Here is a 21,971-nt window from a genome sequence, read left to right as displayed (position 1 = left end):
AATACGATAGTGAGAAATCTATTGTAGCACATCTGTCCCTAGGAAGCTTTTTCTGCTACGCATGGGCCAGTGGAGACAGATGGCCAAATGGTCAATGGCTGCATGATTATCATTTAACCTTACTCAGAGTTCTCTGTGCATTTTATCCAGTTATTGTGCAGATGGCGGACATCTCCTTCATCTAACTCGGCTTCAATGAAAGAAGGGGATTTAGTCACTTTCCTCGTGAGGGAGCAAGAGGACAGTGATAGTTGGATTAGGGACTAAGCCAATCAATTTGTACGTTTGGAAGATGATGTAGAGCCTCTTTCCAAAACAATGTAACACAAAAGGATGGTGACCACCTTATAAACATAAGCAAAGGTGAATAGTTAGGGATGCTGTATGGTGTTACCCCAATTATGCCAAATCCCCACCCATAATCCACCTAAACCATTTCTACTTCCCCCAAGCCCTATCCCTGCAAACCATGCTTTTTCCATCCGCTCACTCTCCCACTTTCAACCCCCAACCCCAGTCCTCCACACTCTCTTACTGACTATTGCACCTACTTGCCCTTCAGGAACTAGTTAGTCAGGACAGGAGCATAAAGAGAATATATATATATTATTGCCCCCTAGGTAGCTGCCACTGGTGCCTACCCCTAGTTCAGTCCCTGGTAATGTCACAAGTGCAGGGTGACACTCAAAATTCTAGTACAGGTATAGGACCCGTTATCCAGAATCCGGAAGGGTATTCCGGATAAGGGGTCTTTCTGTAATTTGGATCTTCATACCTTAAATCTACTAAAAAAACAATAAAGCATTACTTAAACCCAATAGGGCTGTTCTGCCCCCAATAAGGGGTAATTATATCTTAGTTGGGATCAAGTACAGGTACTGTTTTATTATTACAGAGAAAAGGGAATCATTTAACCATTAAATAAACCCAATAGGGCTGTTCTGCCCCAATAAGGGGTAATTATATCTTAGTTGGGATCAAGTACAGGTACTGTTTTATTATTACAGAGAAAAAGGAATCATTTAACCATTAAATAAACCCAATAGGGCTGTTCTGCCCCAATAAGGGGTAATTATATCTTAGTTGGGATTAAGTACAGGTACTGGTTTATTATTACAGAGAAAAGGGAATCATTTAACCATTAAATAAACCCAATAGGGCTGTTCTGCCCCCAATAAGGGGTAATTATATCTTAGTTGGGATCAAGTACAGGTACTGTTTTATTATTACAGAGAAAAGGGAATCATTTAACCATTAAATAAACCCAATAGGGCTGTTCTGCCCCAATAAGGGGTAATTATATCTTAGTTGGGATCAAGTACAGGTACTGTTTTATTATTACAGAGAAAAAGGAATCATTTAACCATTAAATAAACCCAATAGGGCTGTTCTGCCCCAATAAGGGGTAATTATATCTTAGTTGGGATTAAGTACAGGTACTGGTTTATTATTACAGAGAAAAGGGAATCATTTAACCATTAAATAAACCCAATAGGGCTGTTCTGCCCCCAATAAGGGGTAATTATATCTTAGTTGGGATCAAGTACAGGTACTGTTTTATTATTACAGAGAAAAGGGAATCATTTAACCATTAAATAAACCCAATAGGGCTGTTCTGCCCCCAATAAGGGGTAATTATATCTTAGTTGGGATCAAGTACAGGTACTGTTTTATTATTACAGAGAAAAGGGAATCATTTAACCATGAAATAAACCCAATAGGACTGTTCTGCCCCAATAAGGGGTAATTATATCTTAGTTGGGATCAAGTACAGGTACTGTTTTATTATTACAGAGAAAAGGGAATCATTTAACCATTAAATAAACCCAATAGGGCTGTTCTGCCCCAATAAGGGGTAATTATATCTTAGTTGGGATCAAGTACAGGTACTGTTTTATTTTTACAGAGAAAAGGGAAATCAATTTTAAAATTCTGAATTATTTGCTTATAATGGAGTCTATGGGAGATGGCCTTTCCGTAATTCAGAACTTTCTGGATAACGGGTTTCCGGATAACGGATCCCATACCTGTATTACAAGCACTAAACTAATCACTGCCGATCATTTGACCGAAACGACTAATTAATGAATGAAAGAAACCAAACCAAGGCATTTTTGTTGATGATTTTATTGGTTTATATATTTGATTTCTTTAAATAATAATTAGTACTGCTGCTTTAGACAAAGTCTTTTTCTTCTGACACATCTAACAAGCTGCCTTTAATGCAACAAAGAATCAATTAGTGTTAGGTCCTGGTTACACATATAACACAACCCTCGTGAGTTTTACATAGTAAGTACAAATGTAGTGGTCGGTAAAAAACAGAGGGCGTTTGTTTTTGGGTTTTTTTGGTTCTTTTCAATTAATTCAGAGAAATATGAAAATATTTTCTAATATTCTCCACATATTTATGTACATTTTTTAACCCCTTTAGGTACCAAGGTAAATACTCGTTGAGTCAATTTTTGCCGATTTTGGGCCCCCCCCTATCTACACATCTAACCCCGCCCATCTTTTTTTTTTTTTTTACAGAGAAGTTTATCAAAAGGACTAAAGGCCATATCTGTATTGTGTGCAGTACAAAGCAACGACGGAAAGTCCATTTCGCCATAAGAAACTGATAATAATGGAATCTTTAACACCGATCTTCCCGACAAAATCACCCAACCAAGACACGTACAATATGGATATGGGGAATGCTATGAATATCTATGGAATGGCAGTTTTGTTTAATGCTACAAAAACATTGGACACAATGGCGGCTACATGAACCAATCACATTCCCATTTGGTTCCCATGTTCATATATCATGGCGCTGACCTTGATTATCCAAGCGTTCGGCCAAGCTTGGGATGTAGCAGCATTAATATGTTGCCTAGCAACCCTGAGTTATACTCACTGGGTATCTATACCTTGGGTCAGCGTTGGCCGTTGAAGATGATTTTGGTGGTTTTTTTATAAATATTTGGCACAAAACTGAATGTACTAAGCAGTTAAACAATATGCTCAGCCCAATGTAAATGTAATAATTTATTGAGTTTTTTGGAAACTAGATTTTGGAATAAAATGCCGTATATACAAGGAAAAACTTGAATTTTGAGAATTAGTTTGTGGGTGACCACATTAAAAATCGTTGTTATTCCATTCACTGAAAAACATTCTTACAAATATAGTTGAAAATTGACTTCTATAGAAAATTGGCGGGTTTTAGCTGCTGAAGTTTATCGTTTGAATTTTTCAAATTTGATCAACTCACATTCAAAAATAGCTTTTATCATCATTTTGCACCCAATTTTCTCAAACCGTGGAAAAACATGAATTTAAATTAAAAAAAAAAAACGCCCCTTAAGAAAAGCTGAAGTTTTTGGGGATATGTCTATGTTAAGTTAACCATACACAGACTGATTAAAACTGCTAACTCAGTCTCTCTGAACTAAGCTGAAAGCTTATTGGCCCGTGGTTAAGGCCCATCATCAATTATGTCCAATCATTATCTGGTGCATTGATAAGGTCCTAATACCAGTGCTTTGGCCCTTTATGTGGGAGGCCAAATTGGGCCCAGTTCTAGCAGTATATTGGAGGCTAAATTGGGCCCAGTTCTAGCAGTATATTGGAGGCCAAATTGGGCCCAGTTCTAGCAGTATATTGAAGGCCAAATTGGGCCCAGTTCTAGCAGTATATTGAAGGCCAAATTGGGCCCAGTTCTAGCAGTATATTGAAGGCCAAATTGGGCCCAGTTCTGGCAGTATATTGGAGGCCAAATTGGGCCCAGTTCTAGCAATATATTGGAGGCCAAATTGGGCCCAGTTCTAGCAGTATATTGGAGGCCAAATTGGGCCCAGTTCTGGCAGTACATTGGAGGCCAAATTGGGCCCAGTTCTAGCAGTATATTGAAGGCCAAATTGGGCCCAGTTCTGGCAGTATATTGGAGGCCAAATTGGGCCCAGTTCTAGCAATATATTGGAGGCCAAATTGGGCCCAGTTCTAGCAGTATATTGGAGGCCAAATTGGGCCCAGTTCTAGCAGTATATTGAAGGCCAAATTGGGCCCAGTTCTGGCAGTATATTGGAGGCCAAATTGGGCCCAGTTCTAGCAATATATTGGAGGCCAAATTGGGCCCAGTTCTAGCAGTATATTGGAGGCCAAATTGGGCCCAGTTCTAGCAATATATTGGAGGCCAAATTGGGCCCAGTTCTAGCAGTATATTGAAGGCCAAATTGGGCCCAGTTCTAGCAATATATTGGAGGCCAAATTGGGCCCAGTTCTAGCAGTATATTGGAGGCCAAATTGGGCCCAGTAATAGCAGTATATTGGAGGCCAAATTGGGCCCAGTTCTAGCAATATATTGGAGGCCAAATTGGGCCTAGTTCTGGCAGTACATTGGAGGCCAAATTGGGCCCAGTTCTAGCAGTATATTGAAGGCCAAATTGGGCCCAGTTCTAGCAGTATATTGAAGGCCAAATTGGGCCCAGTTCTAGCAGTATATTGAAGGCCAAATTGGGCCCAGTTCTAGCAGTATATTGAAGGCCAAATTGGGCCCAGTTCTGGCAGTATATTGAAGGCCAAATTGGGCCCAGTTCTAGCAGTGTAAGGTCACCTTTACTGAAAGGTGGAGCAAGTGGAGCAGGTTACAGCTTTTTCTAGGGGGCCACAGAGAGTTTACAAATAATACATGGAAAAAAAATCCCAAACTTTATTTTTTTTACTTTTGTTTTTTTTATTGTTTCCTATAAATACGTTGGATTTGCTTTAGATTTTAATTCAAACTCTGAGAACATGTTAGCACAGGTATAAAAAGATGATTAAGAAGTTCAAAATTCCCTTTAAAACTTGGATGAAAATTGATCTGATAAAATGTGAATAAAGCACTTGAATTTCTATAATTAGCGATGAGGGAATCTGTCCCGTTTCGGCCTAAAAATTCGCAAAACGGCAGAAAATCTGCGAAACGCATTTGTCGCAAGACTTTTGTTGTCGCACGCGTGGTTTTATGCAGTGACCACGCCTATTTTTCAGTGATCACGCCCATTTTACAGTGACCATGCCTATTTCACAATGACCACGCCCATTTGGCAGTGAGCACGCCCAATTTGCTGCAACCGCGCCTATTTTGACATCACTGCGCAACTTTCTGTTGATGCGGCCATTTTAGAGTGACCACGCCTATTTAGCAGTGACCACACCTATTTTACAGTGACCACGCCTATTTTGACACGCCCGCACAACTTTTTGTTGATGCGCGGCGAATTTTCCGCAGCAGTTCTGCTAAATAATTCTCCAATGGCGAAATGGGGACATTAGCCGTGAATCCACACCTCGCAAAAAAAATTCACCCTATATATAATGTTTTACAACTATATAAGATTTCCTGGGCCAATTTTTGTTTCAAGATTACGTCAAAACTTGACATTTTTATGAAGGCGGTCCTAGAAATGTTGCATTAAAAAAAAAATAAGGGATGGGATGGTGATTTTGGTCATGTTTATATGCTAAGGCAAACTACAATGCCATGCTAGGCCAAGCTAATGGTATTGCTCACAAACCGCAGTCTAAGTACTACTAGTTCATACTGTAAACAACAAAGCATACAGAGTTTAAATTCAAGGCCACAACATTTTTTTTCTTTTTTTTTACAATGTCCCTTGTTTCTTTGGTTTGGCCGAGTTCAACTCGTAGTGTATAAATGCATAACTTATATAATTATATATATATAAAAAAAAAAATGAAAAATACCATTGACTTGTATACTTCAATCTGACGAACGCACAGCGTTCGCGGCTCATATAAAACTGGCGCCTGCTTTTTTTTTTCGAGAAAAAAACAAAAACAATAACACGAGAAGTCATATTCCTGAGCTCAGGGGAAGCTCCGCCTTTACGCTCCGTCCGGACTTCCGTTAAAGAGATCAAATAAAAAAAAAAGACATTGCATACAAATTCCACCCTGAGAGCATAGGTAGCAAAACTGGAAAAGGTCTTTATAGGATCCCACGTAATATATTTCTATAAAGGTGTTTTTTTATTGCTGTTAAAAATCAGTGCGATATTAAATCTATTGTCTAACAACGGTTATGGAAGAGCTCGGATGCAGCGTATTTATAAAAATTCTAATAAAAAAGAGAACACCAGATATTTATATTTCTTCTTAAATTTGATATTTATCCCCCCCTTTTCCCAGAAAGGCCACGCTTCTCTTAGAAGAAAATGCAAGAATGCTGTGTACAAAAACGAGATCCTAAATGTTCCCTTTACATATCAGACAATTCCAGTTTTATAATACAATTAGAGAAAATTCTTCTAACCTATACTATTTCCCTTTTCAATGTTTATCCAGGTTTTGTATTTTTTTTTGTTCTGCCTCACGGAACACTGTCGCGGCACAAGTAATACTGTCAAAAACATTTCCAAGTAAGACCCTAAAAACCGTCCTTCGTATCTTCTATAGAAACGTATCCCGCATCCTCCACCACTTTTCCCTCTGCTCTTTCCATATCTGCCTCCTGAACTAGAATAAACTTCTCTTTTAGCACATTCTTATTTCCATAGAGCACGACCTTCTCTTTGCTGAATATCAAGAAAAAAAACAAATGTGGATAATTTTCACAGTTTTGACAATGACATTTTCCGATACGTTTCCATTTTTTCCCCCCCTCCTCTGTTACAAAACAATAATAACATTAGTATGAACTCAATGGTGATAATGTGCAATTTACATTAGCTTTTCTATGAGATTTTTATATATACATCTGTTTTTCTAAATACTGTTCATTTCCTTTTTCTTAAATCAGAAGTTTAAAAAACGGCATTTTCATGGTAACTGTCTGGCATATATATTTTTATATATATATTTTTTTTCTTCTATCAATTGCTGTCATTAAAGAAAGAGTGTATGACATTGTAGAATCAATTCAAAACCATTTTAGGAGAATCCTTTACAGACTTCGGTTTAAAGTCTCATATATATATTGGTCCAAAGCCTCGATGCCTTCTATATAACATCGTTAGCATCTGAACTTCGTTAGTAATAAATTCTTTTCAACCCTACGCTCTAGAACATTTCTTTCCTGCACTGTCCCCCTTTGTCGTGTATCTATTATAAAAGGCACTTGTAAGTCAACTCAATTCAGAGTCAGTTGCAACAAAGTAGGGACCATTACCCACAATATAGTCTTTCGTCGCTTCATTTAATAGTAGGTTCCGAGATGAGAAGGCATATGGCTAGCTGGCAGCCGGGTATTCGGATAAATACTTCCAGTTGGTGAATTCCAGTATGCGTTAGGGGCTGCAAAGAAACTTGACGATGTCACAGGTAGAGCTGGAGGATGGGGGGCAACAAAGTTCATCTTCTGTGGATGTGCATGGTATGAGCTCATATATGGCAGTTCTGAGGGATACTTGTACATGGTGGACTCTGGAGGATGAGGTTGAAGAGCTTGAGCAATCCCGTGAAAATCAAACTTGTAGGCATAGCGCTTGCCGTGGACTTTAGTCATAATATTTTTATCATAGTAGTAACGGAGTGCGCGGCTGAGCTTGTCGTAGTTCATGTTGGGTTTGCTTTTCCTCTCCCCCCAACGTCTCGCCACTTCGTCGGGATCGGTCATCTTAAACTCTCCGTTGGTTCCTTCCCAAGTGATACAATTGGAGTTGGAACTGTCGGAAAGAAGTTCCAGTAAGAACTGCCAGAGCTGAATTTGGCCACTTCCTAAAAGTGGTAAAAGTAAAGCAATTTACAAAGCTGAAAATAATAGAGTTATACTTTTTAGGATACAATTAGATGCTACTAAGTGCTTCAAGTCCAAGTCTACTGATTAGTGATGAGCGAATCTGTCCATTTTGCCAGAAAATTCGCAAAATGTGAATTTTTTTGTCACGTGTGCCTTTTTTTTTGTGGCTATTTTTGATGTAACCGCGACTCTTTTGGACATGTGACCATTTTTCCCGGGCAGATTTGAGCTGAAGTTTTGCGAAACAATTAAACAATGGCGAAATGTGGAAATTCACTGTGAATCCATGCCTTGGCGAAAAATTCGCTTATCACTACTACACATATATAATAAGCATAATAATAATCTCTTGGTATGTTATAGACTGACAGAGTTTCTGCTGGACATTATTTATACTTTTTATTTCTAAAATACATTGTTTACATAGCAAATAATTCTTGAACCAACAAATGTATTTGTAGCTGTAATATTGGTGTGTAGGCGCCATCTCAGTGTATTGTGCCTGAGTCTGAGCTTTCAGCCAGCGCTACACATTAGAACTGCTTTCAGCTAACCTATTGTTTCTCCTACTCCCATGTAACTGGAGGAGTCCCAAGCCGGACTTGGATTTCTTACTATTGAGTGCTATTCTGATACCTACTGGGAGCTGCTATCTTGCTCCCTTCCCATTGTTCTGCTGATCGGCTGCTGGGGGTGAGGGGGGGGGATATCATTCCAACTTGCAGCGCAGCAGTAAAGTGTGCCTGAGTCTGAGCATTCAGAAGGAGCCAGCGCTACACATTAGAACTGCTTTCAGCTAACCTATTGTTTCTCCTACTCCCATGTAACTGGAGGAGTCCCAAGCCGGACTTGGATTTCTTACTATTGAGTGCTATTCTGATACCTACTGGGAGCTGCTATCTTGCTCCCTTCCCATTGTCCTGCTGTTCTGTGACTGAAGTTTATCAGAGCACAGGTCACATGGCTGTGGCACCCTGGGAAATGAAGACTATGGCTAGCCCCATGTGTAATTAAATATGTTTAAATTTTTTTTTCTGAATCTAAAGTTCAATAATAAAAAAAAAGCTAGAAGTATTGGGAACACCTCTCATAATGCAAAAGATTCGCCCAGCAGGGGAAAATGCTTACGATTTCTGGGTTCAATAATTTGACCATTGATAAATCTGTCCTTTTGCCTTCACAGTTCTGTGTTTATGCTGCAATAACACCGTTATCTACACCTCTATTGACTTGGTGTGACCCAACCAAACAAATGGAACAGCGGCAAAGAATTTCTGCCACAATTAATAGGTATTTTTTTTAACCACATTTATCCTTTCCATATAGCAATTGTAAATTTCATACAAACCTACCCCCCCCCCCCATAAAAAACAATGTTGAAATGAACTTACCTGGATTAGCAAGGCGGCTGCTCGTTGGCCCAAGAATCTGATATGGATCTAAAACGAATAACAAATATACAGGTTTAGGTCCTGTTACGCACACAGCAAACTTTACTGGTTATAAGGAGACCTTCAACTTATGGATTAATGGAAAGGGAAACATACCTTATTTTAAAGTAACAGGCAGAGCAGGCTAGTAAGGGAGCTTGGAGTAGGTATAGGAGGTGGGTCAGGGGTGGATCGGAGGTGGGTCTGGGGCGGGTCAGGGGCGGATCGGCGGCGGGTCAGGGGTGGAGAACAAGTTATTACAAATTGACCAGCAGCTACATAATTTGTAATACTGACTCCAGCCCTGGCTGGTATTTTAGTGGCTAGGCCGGTGGAATATCGGCCAGGTGGCAACCCTACCCCCCAGGAATTCCAATGTAGCAAAAGGCACCTGTTAAACAGTTTGTGCTCCGGCCAGAGCCAGTGCTTAGGGTTGCTTTATTTCTGGGAAATTGCATGTTTAGAATCCCAGAATATCTTTATTGTAATATGGGAGCTTTCTTTGCATTTCCACATTGGATATAGAAGCTCCGACTACTTAACCAGGATTCAGCTTTTATTTTTACAACTTTTTGTAACAGCAACCAAGTCCTTTCGATAATCCTGCAGCTAAAACAATCCAACCTATTCACAAAACCAAAATGGTCGCCACCCCCTTGCTTCCTCCTGGGTTCACTTCCTGTCTGGACCAACTTTCCTGTTTGGTGCAAACTGTATTAATAACTTCACTAACCCCCACAAAACCAATTGCGCCTCTTTACATGCTGATTCTACAGTTTAATGGATTGTGGGGGTTTTTTTCCAAAATGTTGTGTTACAGCCACACAGGGATTGGATAGGCTTGAGATTAACCTCTGAACCTCTCTCCGGCCTATCCATTCCCCACTTGGCTGTACCATGGCACTTTTAGAAAAAAAATCTGAAGCTCTAGAAAATGGCAGCACTGCAGGTTATGGCTGAATTACAGACTGAATTGGGTGAAAGAAGAAAAGGCGGGAAATAAAAATATAAAACTGAAAGCAGATAAGGAAGAACTGGTGGAGTTAACAGGGGAAAATGCTCTTCCATTTGGGTTTGTAAAGAGCCCTATGAAGTATTTATTGTTTATTTTCCCACACCAACATACTGATAACAAACATAGGATATTTATTTAATAAAGTAGCTATATTATATAGTACAAATGAGTACATATAAAAATGTCCCCATACTATAACAACTCACCTAGCTGTGGTCTGGGGTCTTCTGTTTTGGGAACTGTGGCTGGTGGTTGAGATGCTAAAATGAGACAAAAACACTTATTTGTCAAGGCAGTAAATATTGTAATTCAGATTTATATATAGACATAGACAGAGAAGGCTATTTATGTTTCACATGTAAATATTTTTGGTTCCTCTTATTGGTGTAAATAAGTACAGAATAGTGTGTGCTGTGCAGTGCTGGGGTCCTGAGAGTTCAATCCCAGTCAGGGCACAATCTCTAGAGTGTGTGAATGTGATAGGGACCCTAGATTGTAAGCTCCCTGGGGCAGGGACTGATGGGAATGGGATAGGGACCTTAGATTGTAAGCTCCACTGGGGCAGGGACTGATGGGAATGTGATAGGGACCTTAGATTGTAAACTCCACTGGGGCAGGGACTGATGGGAATGGGATAGGGACCTTAGATTGTAAGCTCCACTGGGGCAGGGGCTGATGGGAATATGATAGGGACCTTAGATTGTAAGCTCCCTGGGGCAGGGGCTGATGGGAATGTGATAGGAACCCTAGATTGTAAGCTCCCTGGGGCAGGGGCTGATGGGAATGTGATAGGAACCCTAGATTGTAAGCTCACTGGGGCAGGGGCTGATGGGAATGGGATAGGGACCTTAGATTGTAAGCTCACTGGGGCAGGGACTGATGAGAATGTGATAGGGACCTTATACAGTAAGCTCACTGGGGCAGGGAGTGATGGGAATGTGATAGGGACATTAGATTGTAAGCTCACTGGGGCAGGAACGGATGGGAATGTTATAGGGACCCTAGATTTAAAGCTCACTGGGGCAGGGACTGATGGGAATGTGATAGGGACCTAAGATTGTAAGCTCACTGGGGCAGGGACTGATGGGAATGTGATAGGGACCTTAGATTGTAAGCCCACTGGGGCAGAGACTGATGGGAATGTGATAGGGACCTTAGATTGTAAGCTCACTGGGGCAGGGACTGATGGGAATGTGATAGGGACCTTAGATTGTAAGCTCACTGGAGCAGGGACTGATGGGAATGTGATAGGGACCTTAGATTGTAAGCTCACTGGGGCAGGGACTGATGGGAATGGGATAGGGACCTTAGATTGTAAGCTCACTGGAGCAGGGACTGATGGGAATGTGATAGGGACCTTAGATTGTAAGCTCACTGGGGCAGGGACTGATGGGAATGGGATAGGGACCTTAGATTGTAAGCTCCACTGGGGCAGGGACTGATGGGAATGTGATAGGGACCTTAGATTGTAAGCTCACTGGGGCAGGGACTGATGGGAATGTGATAGGGACCTTAGATTGTAAGCTTACTGGGGCAGGGACTGATGGGAATGTGATAGGGACCTTAGACTGTAAGCTCCACTGGGACAGGGACTGATGGGAATGGGATAGGGACCTTATACAGTAAGCTCACTGGGGCAGGGGCTGATGGGAATGTGATAGGGACCTTAGATTGTAAGCTTACTGGGGCAGGGACTGATGGGAATGTGATAGGGACCTTAGATTGTAAGCTCCACTGGGGCAGGGGCTGATGGGAATGTGATAGGGACCTTAGATTGTAAGCTCACTGGGGCAGGGGCTGATGGGAATGTGATAGGGACCTTAGATTGTAAGCTCACTGGGGCAGGGACTGATGGGAATGGGATAGGGACCTTAGACTGTAAGCTCACTGGGGCAGGGACTGATGGGAATGTGATAGGGACCTTAGATTGTAAGCTCACTGGGGCAGGGACTGATGGGAATGTGATAGGGACCTTAGACTGTAAGCTCACTGGGGCAGGGGCTGATGGGAATGTGATAGGGACCTTAGATTGTAAGCTTACTGGGGCAGGGACTGATGGGAATGTGATAGGGGCCTTAGATTGTAAGCTCACTGGGGCAGGGACTGATGGGAATGTGATAGGGACCTTATACAGTAAGCTCACTGGGGCAGGGGCTGATGGGAATGTGATAGGGGCCTTAGATTGTAAGCTTACTGGGGCAGGGACTGATGGGAATGTGATAGGGACCTTAGACTGTAAGCTCACTGGGGCAGGGACTGATGGGAATGTGATAGGGACCTTAGATTGTAAGCTCCACTGGGGCAGGGGCTGATGGGAATGTGATAGGGACCTTAGATTGTAAGCTCACTGGGGCAGGGGCTGATGGGAATGTGATAGGGACCTTAGATTGTAAGCTCACTGGGGCAGGGACTGATGGGAATGTGATAGGGACCTTAGATTGTAAGCTCACTGGGGCAGGGGCTGATGGGAATGTGATAGGGACCTTAGATTGTAAGCTCACTGGGGCAGGGACTGATGGGAATGTGATAGGGACCTTAGATTGTAAGCTCACTGGGGCAGGGACTGATGGGAATGTGATAGGGACCTTAGATTGTAAGCTCACTGGGACAGGGACTGATGGGAATTATGTAAAATCTCACTAAAGCTCTGTGGAAATGTGTCAGTGCTGTATAAATAACAGGGAAGATTTACTAAAATGAATCTAAACAGATGTAATAAAAGGTGTAACTAATAAGCAGGAAGCTATGGGTTGCTATGGGTTACTAAATCTGGGAAAACTTTGCACCTTTTATTACAATACCCAAAAACCAGTGTTACCACTTGGAAAAAATTTAAAATTTATTTGTAAATCGGCCTGGTACATTGATATATGTAATTTTCATACCTCCCAACATTTGAAAAATGAAAAGAGGGACAAAAAGACTTGACCATGTGGTCAATTTTTTTGACCACGCCCACTTTGTGGCCACGCCCCAATTGCCACACCCCATTTTAAAAATAGTTAAAATAGTGCCCACGATGGCCCAATAGACAGAACCCCATAGAAAGTACCCTCCATACACAATGCCCCCATAGAAAGTGCCCCCATACACAGTAGCCCTCCTTACACAGTAGCCCTCCCATACACAGTAGCCCCCCTTACACAGTGCCCCCCATACACAGTAGCCCCCCTTACACAGTGCCCCCCATACACAGTAGCCCTCCTTACACAGTGCCCCCCATACAGTGCCCCCCATACACAGTGCCCCCCCATACACAGTGCCCCCCCATACACAGTAGCCCCCCATACACAGTGCCCCCATACACAGTGTCCCCCCATACCCAGTAGCCCTCCTTACACAGTGCCCCCCCATACACAGTAGCCCCCCATACACAGTGCCCCCATACACAGTGCCCCCCATACACAGTAGCCTTCCTTACACAGTGCCCCCCCCATACACAGTAGCCCCCCATACACAGTGCCCCCCATACACAGTGCCCCCCCATACACAGTGCCCCCCATACACAGTAGCCCTCCTTACACAGTGCCCCCCCATATACAGTAGCCCTTCATACACAGTGCCCCCCATACACAGTGCCCCCCATACACAGTGCCCCCCCATACACAATAGCCCTCCTTACACAGTGCCCCCCATACAGTGCCCCCCATACACAGTAGCCCTCCTTACACAGAGCCCCCCATACATAGTGCCCCCCTTACACAGTGCCCCCCATACACAGAGCCCCCCCATACACAGAGCCCCCCCATACACAGAGCCCCCCCATACACAGTAGCCCTCCATACACAGCCCCCCCATACACAGTAGCTCCCCCCATACACAGTGCCCCCCCATACACAGTAGCCCTCCTTACACAGTGTCCCCCCATACAGTGCCCCCCATACACAGTACCCCCCCAATTGCCCCCATAGTGAGTACCTCATACATAGCGGCCCCCATTGCGGCCCCCATAGACTTCTTGGGCTCCTGCTCCTTTTTCGGCTCCTCGTACGGCGGCAACAGGTCCTTTTGTAAGGTTGTGCCCATGCGTATGTGTGACGTCACACGTACACACGGGCGCAACCTTATAAAAGGACCTGTCGCCGCCGTACAAGGAGCCAAATAAGGAGCAGGAGCCCAAGAAGAGACGGAGCCGGAGCGCTCCGCTGCCGCCAGCGCATCCCGCTGGCCTGGATAGTTTAATGAATGTTCTGCATTTCCGTAATGCGGGACATTCATTGAACAATCCGGGACAGCGGGACGCGCTGTAAAAACCGGGACTGTCCCGCGAAAAGCTGGACAGTTGGGGGGTATGAATTTTCTGTCAACTTTTAAAATAAGTTATATTGATTCATTGCCTTTTTTCCCCCAAAAGTGGTGCAACTGTCCCAGCATGCACCCAAAATCATTCTTCAATTTCACAATTAAGGCAAAAAAAACCCAAACATGCTTCCCATGGACAGAATTGGGGATATTTTGCACAAACCTTTTGTTGGTGGGGCTGGATGATTGGTCCAAGCAGATCTCCTTGAGGGCTCATATGATAAATCTGTTGGGAACGAAGCACTGATTATTTCATTGTGTAAATCCTGCAGAACCCCAAAATTTTCCGAGACCTCTATAGGACCCCTTATGCGGAAACCCATTATCCAGAAAGTTCCGAATTCTGGAAAGGTCATCTCCCATAGATTCCATTTTAATCAAATAATTCACATTTTTAAAAATGATTTCCTTTTTCGCTGTAATAATAAAACAGTACCTTGTACTTGATCCCAACTAAGATATAATTACCCCTTATTGGGGCAGAACAGCCCTATTGAGTTTATTTAATGGTTAAATGATTCCCTTTTCTCTGTAATAATAAAACAGTACCTGTACTTGATCCCAACTAAGATATAATTACCCCTTATTGGGGCAGAACAGCCCTATTGGGTTTATTTCATGGTTAAATGATTCCCTTTTCTCTGTAATAATAAAACAGTACCTGTACTTGATCCCAACTAAGATATAATTACCCCTTATTGGGGGCAGAACAGCCCTATTGGGTTTATTTCATGGTTAAATGATTCCCTTTTCTCTATAATAATAAAACAGCACCTGTACTTGATCCCAACTAAGATATAATTACCCCTTATTGGGGGCAGAACAGCCCTATTGGGTTTATTTCATGGTTAAATGATTCCCTTTTCTCTGTAATAATAAAACAGTACCTGTACTTGATCCCAACTAAGATATAATTACCCCTTATTGGGGCAGAACAGCCCTATTGGGTTTATTTAATGGTTAAATGATTCCCTTTTCTCTGTAATAATAAAACAGTACCTGTACTTGATCCCAACTAAGATATAATTAATCCTTATTGGAGCCAAAACAATCCTATTGGGTTTAATTACTGTTTAAATAATTTTATTAGCAGTCTTAAGGTAGGAGATCCGATTTACTGAAAGATCCTTATCCAGAAAACCCCAGGTCTCGAGCATTCTGCATAACGGGTCCCATACCTGTATACACATAACATGCTGTGTATAAGTAGATGTTGGTTTTTATGGGGTGAACATTGATTGCTTCAGAGCTGCAGGCAGATGTATGAAGAGAAAATGTTCCTTATCTATTATTTGTTATATAAAAACACCATTATAAATAAGATCTAGTTTACCTTTGGCTAATGAATTGGTTTCTTTGTGGCTCTCACTGGTGAGTTTATTCTCAGTCAATGATATCATTAAGATTTGAAGCAACTATAGACTTGTGTTACATTTCACCATTTCCTCAAACACCAGGAGGGCTGAAACCCTACTATAGTTTATATAAATACCCCGCTGTGTAGCCCCGGGGGCAGCCATTCCTGCACTGGTACAGCTGGGGTGTTTGCTACAGAAACCCTACTATAGTTTATATAAATACCCCGCTGTGTAGCCCCGGGGCCAGCCATTCCTGCACTGGTACAGCTGGGGTGTTTGCTACAGAAACCCTACTATAGTTTATATAAATACCCCGCTGTGTAGCCCCGGGGGCAGCCATTCCTGCACCGGTACAGCTGGGGTGTTTGCTACAGAAACCCTACTATAGTTTATATAAATACCCCGCTGTGTAGCCCCGGGGGCATCCATTCCTGCACTGGTACAGCTGGGGTGTTTGCTACAGAAACCCTAATATAGTTTATATAAATACCCCGCTGTGTAGCCCCGGGGGCATCCATTCCTGCACCGGTACAGCTGGGGTGTTTGCTACAGAAACCCTACTATAGTTTATATAAATACCCCGCTGTGTAGCAATGGGGGTTGCCATTTGATTTTAAATAGGGCAATAGGGAATATTTGCATAGCAGCTAAGTTGTATAGAATACTATGGTTTCAATTCTTACACAGCAAGATAAACAAGGGTTTAATGTTATTCAGGGCTCTCTACAGGACTATAGAATGAAAACCTCTTTCTCTTATAAAAGTAGGATATTTCTTACCAAGGGATAATTTGCCCTTTACTGTTCCTGTAACACTGTTCCCGCTGAAGTGCAATACTATGCAGTTGAAGTTGGCTTTGTATTACGTACCTTGCCTGCTGGTGATTCTTTGGCTTGCGTCTTGATAAACGGATGTGTTGGGGAAAATAAAAGATGCGCCTCCTATAGAAAAGCAACATTAAAGTTATGTGTTTCATTTGGGCTTAATGAATATATTTACAAAGTACTGCATTACGTTAAGGCAGGGATCCCCAACCAATGGCTCGTGAGTTACATGTGTCTCACCACCCCCTTTGATGTTGCTCCCAGTGGCCCCAAAGTAGGAGCCATTTTTTTCATTTCTGGCTTGGAGACAAGTTCTGGAAGCCCAGAGACTCAGTTTACTCCAAGCAGAGTCTCCTGCAGGCCACATGGGGCTACCAAATAGCCAATCACAGCTCTTATTTGGCCCCCAAAGAACTCTTTTCATGCTTGTTTGGCTCATTTGAATGTAGCTCACAAGTAAAAAGGTTTGGGGACCCCTGCCTTTAACAGAACATAACGTGTTTACTAGTTCAAAAAAGCTATGAGCAGTTCCTTGCAGCCAGCATAGTATTTAACAAATTCGCACATTTATCAAAGCAGGGGGATGCGTCAATTCATCAGAATGTGTTTGATGGAGCATGGCAGGGGCGGGCCAAGCCGTCCGGGCGCCCTAGGCAACCCGATCGGCCACCTCGCCCGCCCCCTCCGTTGGCGCGCATGCTCAGTTCGGGGGGGGGGGTGCCATGCCGTGGGTCATTGCCCCCGCCGCTTGTCATTAGCGGCGGGGGCAATGGCAAAGTAGGGGAACTAGGGGTAAGCAAGAGAGGCTTCTGCCTGGCGCCCCCTAATCATTGCGCCCTGGGCAGCTGCCTCTTCCGCCTACCCCTAGTTCCAGCCCTGGAGCATGGAGCTCCATAGAAGCACACTGAGCTCTAACACCTCTCTAAATGATGAATCATGGCAAAACATATAGATCTGAAATTATGTAAAATAGGGGGTGGTATTAACTTTATTTCTAAACAAGTTATAGTCCATTTTTGTATATGAAGGGTAAATATATATTTCTGGGAATTTATGTTATAATTCAGTTTCCTTTCTGGTAGTCTATCTAGAGCAAATCTGGATATACACACAGGACCAGAACCACTGTATTACAAGTCTGATTTCTCTATATTGTTTCCATCAAACTGATCAATGGGATCAAAATAACATCTGAGCATCTAATGTGAGAGAAAATTAAAAAAAAACATTATTAAATACTGTTGAATACTATTGATATATCGAGGGCAAATCATTTTCCCTAAAATTTGGTATTATTTGGCAGGGAATGCTTTCATTGGTAGACACCTAATTACATCAGCTCCCATTATTTTGTATTCTCTATTTGCACTTAAGTTACAAACTAATATTCCTGGAAGTTTTGTTAAATTGTAAAATAGGCTGAAATGCTACAAATCCTTCTGTATTCCCCAGTTCAGTTCATAATCATTTTCAGTCATTCAGATAGAACCTATAGAACCTTTTGCATTTTACCCTTTATAACTAAGCCTTTTCCAAAATATCACTGAAATGACTTTACTACTTTGGAACTCATAAAATCCAATGATTTCCTTCGGGAAGAGGTAGAATTTGGTCAAATGAGGGAAGAAATCGCCAATTCCTATATTATCAATGTGGAGAAAACATCGCTGCTTATTATCATTATGAATTTCTTGATCTTCCTATAGAAAAATAATGGATTTTTTCCAGGTCGGTCTAAGCAGTGAAGTATCCGGAATATTTTGTCCAAAGTTCTTTGTAATCAGGGGAAATAGTTAAACATAATTCATAATTCTTTTGGTTTGGCCAAATAGTCAGTATTACACCAAACATTTGAGAACCCAAAAAATGTAATATTTTTATAATTAACAATAAAGTTCAGATGTCTAGAGCTAAAGTCACATGACTTTAACCCTTCCATGGCTGTAGTTGGCTTTCATTTAGGAAATCAAATACAAGAGTCAACCAGAAACATAGAATTGTATGCACTGGCGGGCGCCATAGATTCCATGTTTGACGGGTTGGATCAAGTTTGACTGAACATTTGGACAATATAGTCAAAGCTAAACTGGCATTTTTATATTTCTGTCGGAGATGTAGTTTTATAAATTGGCAAAGTTGGTGAAATTGGTGAAATCTGTGATGATTTACTGCTTTATCACTGGGTCTCATTTTTCCTAAGCCCTATACCAAGGCGAGCTAGCGCAGTGAGCCGTCCTGGTTTCCTATCAATATTTTGATTGGTCTCCTGTAATTACACAGCTTTATGTGTCATTGCCTGTGATTTACATGTTTCACTTCTCCCCGTAATATACCGCTACAGAGCACATGCTGTTCATAATATTAATTACAGCATATCGTAAATGGCTTTATTGGTAATTACAGCCCCGGTGTATAAAATATCATGACACATTTGCAAGAAATTCTTCTCCATTCATGTTTAATAGAAGGGATGGGATAGTTCCAGATTGAGGGTTTAATTTGAGAAATTGATGATCTCATTAAAATGTAATTACGTGGGTTGCGCCACCCTGTTTCAGAGAATGATATGTGAGAGTAATAAAGAATGACAGGTCTGTATTCACAATGGTGCATTGGTGGCAAAGCCTTAGTGGTTGTCGAGCAGCATATAAAGCTAATCATTTTCTCTATTTAGCTAAACAATTGTTAAAATAAATTGGCTGGATGAACATTGTATATGCAATATCTAGTATAAATAAATCTAAAGCAACTGGACTTGTTTGGTAATCATTGAAGACGTTTCACTACTCATCCGAGCAGCTTCTTCAGTTCAACTACTCGGATGAGTAGTGAAACGTCTTCAATGGTTACCAAACAAGTCCAGTTGCTTTAGATTTATTTATACTAGATATACCATGACCTGGATGAATGGAAATCTTCATAGACATTGTATAGGCAAATATTTGTGCAGCTAAAGCATCTAGTGGTACAGGGGGTGGATTTAAGCCTGATGTATTTCAGGCAACCCAAAATGTCTCCCTGAAACCTTCCACTGAGTGGAATGGGATAAGTCTGAAACATTTCCAGGCTAAAAAGCTGCATCTTTCCGTAGTATCCCATTCAAATCAATGGGGACGACAGGGAGGCAGTTTTGGTTGGTTGCTGAAATATGCCCTGTGTGCCTTTAGCCTCATCAATACTATTGGTAATGCCTCAGCTCTGTTTATGATTGAAGGATGAGGGTCTGTGCCAGAATTACCTGTATTTCTAGCATGCATTAACCGTGGCGAGTTTTGTAAGGCCTTATCAACATCATCTGAAGTCAAATGTGGAAGAGGAGCTACAAAACAAAACAAAGCAACACCAAATTGAAAAAGAAGACGTTTTGACGGTCAGTTGAACCCCCGCCCCCATTAATTACATTTTAAAATCAATCAATTGAAATGACTGAGCCTCAGTTACTAACAAACGGCGGATGTGCGCCAACCCAGAAACCAATCGGCATTTAGCGTAAATTGGTTCTATGTGTTAGCGCACAGGTACAACTTGGCAAAAAGATGCCCGTTGTGTTCAGCAAACGCCGTACTGAAATATACATTTGTTATCGTCAATGGCAAAATGGTTACTATCCATTTATATCAATTTGTGAGGGACAAAAGGAGTCTAAAAATATTATTCTACAAATGTGTCAGGATTTTATGTTGCATGCCGTGTTATTTTGCCATAAAATATAAAGTAGATTATTTTTACTATAAAAACAAATGTATTCAGGACAAAAAATACACTGTATGGTATAGACATGGTGAGGTTGGAACAAGACACACGTCTACTTCTTGACTACAAAGCCGACAGTTATATCTACAGATCTTATTTATAAGAAAGAAAATAGAAGTTCCGTTCCATGGTCAGACAAGAACATGCAGTAACAGTGGGTTCTGATGGTTATGTAACAGGTTTCCTTACTTTCTCTGAGGTAGTGAAGATGTGAGAGGAGGATATCGGCATTGTAACTTGGAGTTAGCCGATGGAAATCTTCTTTGGTCATCTTGCATAATTCCTTCCCGTCGATGTTTTGGAATAGAAGAACATCGACATCTGGAAGCCCGTATTCTTTTATCGCCCATTCTAGCCACTGTCGGACGTGATCTGTGCTCCACAAAGTAGGGTCTGAAAATACATAAAGGCTACAATGTACAGTTCTGTAGATATTGCAGTACATGACCAATTCCTAAACACATTTAAGAAAATTAGATTTATTTCTTTTTTAAATTTCAATTTTTTAGCATTCCAAAAGCCCCAAGCTAAAGGGTCACCCTGCTATTGTTCCAGGAGAATCCAGGAAACTCTTCTTGGTGAACCTTATCCATCAAACTTGTTTGAAACTTGCAGAATCCTACATCCTTTTTGGTGAAGCTGAAGCCAAACTCCAGCTCATTAGATGAATGAGATATCCCTTCACGTCCTACTAATAGTCCCCATACACGGGCCGATAGTAGCTGCCGATATCGGTCCCTTGGACCGATTCGGCAGCTAATCGGCCAGTGTATGGGCAGAACCGAGCGGCCTGACCGACCGATATCTGGCCTGAAATTGGTTAGAAAATCCAGTCGGATCGGTGACTGCATCGGCTCGTTGATGCGGTCCCCAAACTGACTGCCCCATAGCCGCTAATGTAATTCGATCGTTTGGCCGCAGGGCCAAACGATCAGATTATTTTTTATTTTAGCTACTTGCTACCCGATATCGCCCACCCGTAGGTGGGGGTATCGGGTGAAGATCCTTGGCGACATTGGCAAGCGAGCGGATCTTATAGTGTATGGGGACCTTAAGCTAAGTACACTGGAATACCTAAGGATGTCTGTATTGGCATTATTTATTACTCTACAAAGTACCAGGCAATTGGCAGGACGTATCTACAAGACTGCTCTTTAATAGCAAATATTTGCTTGGTAGCTATGATTTACTGGCTATGGAACTCATAATTATGGAACTATGGAATTCATAATTATAGATTGTAAGCTCTACGGGGCAGGGACCTCCATCCTCTTGTGTCTTTGACTGTATTTATCTTGTATTTATCTGTATTTATTGTTATACTGTGTATTTATCTATTATTATCTTAATAACCCCCTGTTTGTATTAATGTATGCTACTGTACAGTGCTGCGTACATAAGTAGCACTTTATAAATAAACATATACATACATACATACATTTCACATACATTCACTTAGACTGTAAGCTCTACGGGGCAGGGACCTCCTTCCTACTGTGTCTCATACCACATGGCACTTATTCCCTGTGTATTTATACTTATTTATTGTATTTATTTATTATA

The 21,971-nt window shown here is 41.7% G+C and overlaps 1 protein-coding gene across 5 annotated transcripts in view; it reads right to left on the bottom strand.

The window, feature by feature from the left end:
* Positions 1-2,111: 2,111 nt before the first annotated feature.
* erg (v-ets avian erythroblastosis virus E26 oncogene homolog) overlaps positions 2,112-21,971 on the bottom strand; it is a 176,572-nt gene continuing 156,712 nt past the window's right edge. For 3 of the 5 annotated variants that reach the window (XM_012956554.2, XM_012956557.2, XM_012956556.2), the window contains 7 exons: positions 20,598-20,801; positions 19,894-19,974; positions 16,701-16,772; positions 14,637-14,699; positions 10,378-10,431; positions 9,118-9,165; positions 2,112-7,704 (listed from right to left, as the gene is read on the bottom strand). In XM_012956554.2, coding sequence (XP_012812008.1) covers positions 7,184-7,704; positions 9,118-9,165; positions 10,378-10,431; positions 14,637-14,699; positions 16,701-16,772; positions 19,894-19,974; positions 20,598-20,801 — 1,043 coding nt within the window. In that variant the 3' untranslated portion in view covers positions 2,112-7,183. 5 annotated transcript variants of the gene reach the window in all.

The sequence above is a fragment of the Xenopus tropicalis genome, chromosome 2, assembly GCF_000004195.4.
Source record: "Xenopus tropicalis strain Nigerian chromosome 2, UCB_Xtro_10.0, whole genome shotgun sequence".
Taxonomy (NCBI): Eukaryota; Metazoa; Chordata; class Amphibia; order Anura; family Pipidae; genus Xenopus; species Xenopus tropicalis.
This window is presented reverse-complemented; position numbering and strand designations above follow the sequence as displayed.